The sequence below is a fragment of the Eimeria mitis genome, genomic scaffold (assembly GCF_000499745.2).
Source record: "Eimeria mitis Houghton genomic scaffold, Emh_scaff435, whole genome shotgun sequence".
NCBI classification, from domain to species: Eukaryota; Apicomplexa; class Conoidasida; order Eucoccidiorida; family Eimeriidae; genus Eimeria; species Eimeria mitis.
In genome coordinates, this window is record NW_013572667.1 from 1,013 (window position 1) to 3,512 (window position 2,500).

General features: G+C 59.7%; 1 protein-coding gene across 1 annotated transcript in view; it reads right to left on the minus strand.

Annotated features, from left to right (window-relative positions):
• Window positions 1-2,500, minus strand: part of EMH_0012130 (uncharacterized protein) — a gene marked incomplete at both ends in the record, with an annotated part of 3,030 nt that overhangs the window by 425 nt on the left and 105 nt on the right. Inside the window, 3 exons of the mRNA XM_013499462.1 lie at window positions 1-29; window positions 422-1,741; window positions 2,148-2,500. The exon at window positions 2,148-2,500 is cut by the window's right edge and continues 105 nt beyond it. Of these exons, the coding sequence (XP_013354916.1) occupies window positions 1-29; window positions 422-1,741; window positions 2,148-2,500 (1,702 nt within the window). The remainder of the gene's footprint in view (window positions 30-421; window positions 1,742-2,147) is intronic.

Consider the following 2,500-nt stretch of genomic DNA (forward strand, 5'->3'; position numbering starts at 1 on the left):
GGTTTCCTCCGCCAGCCTCGAAGGAGGCGCTGGGGTGTACGTACAGCTGAATATATAAATCAGTAGACAGAGAAGATGACGTGCATGCATGCATGCCATTCAGGCACTGGATCTGCATTGGAGGCAGCAGCAGCAGCAGCAGCAGCAGCAGCGGCAGCAGCAGCGGCAGCAGCAGCAGCAGCAGGGGCAGCAGCCTTTATGGCTGGCTGAGGGAACCCATAAGCCGTAAGCGCTCCAGCAAAGGCGGAATATGCAGCGTAGCGCTGCTGCTGCTGCACTAACAGCAGATCTCCCTGCACGTCCTGATGCCCCGGCAGCAACTCTGACAGCAGCAGCAGCAGCAACATCAACAGCAGCAGCAGCAGCAGCAGCATGTATTGCTTCTATTGCTGCTGTTGCCGTGCTCGGCGGGCCTTCGTACCCAGTTTGCTCATCAGCATCAGCGGATGCAGCAGTATCAGGAACAGCAGCAGCAGCAGCAGCAGCCGCAGTTGCTGCTGCTGCTGTAGCTGCTGCTGCTGGTTTTGCTGCTGCTGCTGCAGCTGCCTGCGCGCTGCTGCTGCACCGCTCATATAAGTGGTTTAAGATAAAGCCCCAAAAGACTCTGCGGCTGCATGCGCAGCACCACCAGTACGATGGAACCAATCGATACACCTCGTCATCATCATCACTTGCTGCTGCTGCTTCTGCTGCTGCTGCTGCTGCTGCTGCTGGAGTCGATAGTGCTGCAGCACGCCGCTGCTGCTGTCTTGCTGCTGCTTCCTGCTGCAGCGCGAAGCGACCCGCGCACGTCAGGTGTACGTACACCCCGCATTGAGGGCAGCAGACAGCTCTTTCCCTCTCTTCAAATGGCAACTGACACGAAACACAAGAATCCCTCTCAGCAGCAGCAGCAGCAGCAGCAGCAGCTGTTGCTGCTGGTGCTGCTGCTGTTTCCTTAGGGGAAAGCTGCCTGAAGCAGCCGGAGTTGCTGCTGCTGTCGGCGCTGAGCTGCTGCACCTGTGGGGGCGTAGCATCACCAAAGCAACATATGCATCCGCTGTTGTTGCTGCTTTTATCACCGCTGCCGCTGCTGCTGCTGCAGTTGCTGCCATTGCTGCCGTTGCTGCTGCTGCTGCTGCTGCTGCGTTCAGTGAAGGCAGCAACGCGCAGGCCAGGGGGCTGCAGGCCGACGGAGGTCAGGGGCCCGCTGCTGACAGTCACCTGCGGGGGCAGCCGGGTCAAGGGTCTCCTGCTGCTGCTGCTGCTGCTTTTGCTGCTGTTGCTGCTGCTGCTGCTGTTTCTGGTGAGCTGTTTTGTTGCTCCTCCCCCGCAGCAGGGGTACAGCAGCAAATCCTGCAGGGCATCTGCAACGTCAGGGTAGCAGCAGCGCAGCTGCAGCGGGAGACGGCTGAAGGGGTCGCTGTGCAGCAGCAGCAGCGCCTGCTGCAGCTCTGCTTCGAGCCGCTGCTGCGGCTGCTTGCTGCGGCGTCTCCGCAGCACAAAGGGGACGCGGCAGCAGCGCGAGTCGTCTGCTGCTGCTGCCTGCTGATTCAGTAACTCCCAATCTGCAGCAGCAGCAGCAGCTGCTGCTGCTGTTGCTGTTATGACACCGGCTGCTGCTGCTCCTGCTGTTGCAGCAGCAGCAGCAGCAGCAATGCTGTCTGCGGCACCGGCTTGTTGGCGGCGCTCCCTCCGCTGCTGCTTGCGCTTTGCTGCGCAGCTGCTGCAGCTGCTGCAGCTGCAGACGGCCCCCGTGTTGCTGCAGCAGCACAAAGCACGAAGTGCAGCAGCAGGAACAAGCGCCTGCTGCCAGCGGAATTCAAACTGTAGGGCTCCAACTAGAGAGGGGAAACCCGAAATAAGCAAACACAGACGCCAAGGACGGTGCCTGCAGCAGCAGCAGCAACAGAAACAGCAGCAGCAGCAGCAACAGAAATAGCAGCAGCAGCAGCAACAGAAATAGCAGCAGCAGCAGCAACAGAAATAGCAGCAGCAGCAGCAGCAGCAGCAACAACAGCGACTGCAGCAGTGGGTTCATACCTCCTGGAGCAGCAGCAGCGCGCACTTCTGCTGTTGCAACTCGAGACGAAACTTTCATACCATAGCAGCAGCAGCAGCAGCAGCAGCAACAGCAGCAGCAGCAGCAGCAGCAGAACTAATCTAACCATGAAGTGCGTCGAGCTCCCTGTATGATTTCTCCGTTGTGCTGTCTGAGGCGGCGCTGGGGGTTTGTGGTGCAGCCAACGTAGAAGTGCTGCGGGGAGTTGATGGACTGCAGCAGATAAACACAGTAAAAACCACGAGGCACGCACAGCCAGCTGCTGCTGCTGCTGCTGCTGCTGCTGCTGTTGCTGCTGCTGCTGCTGCTGTCTGCGTTTTGGGGGCGGTCCGCCTCGTCCGAGCTGCTGGGATCTGAGGCAGAAGGAAAACTGCTGCCGACGGAACTGTTGCTGCAGCTTCTGCTAATGCTGCTGCTGCTGCTGCTGAGGCTTCTGGTTCTGCTGCGGCTTCTGCTGTT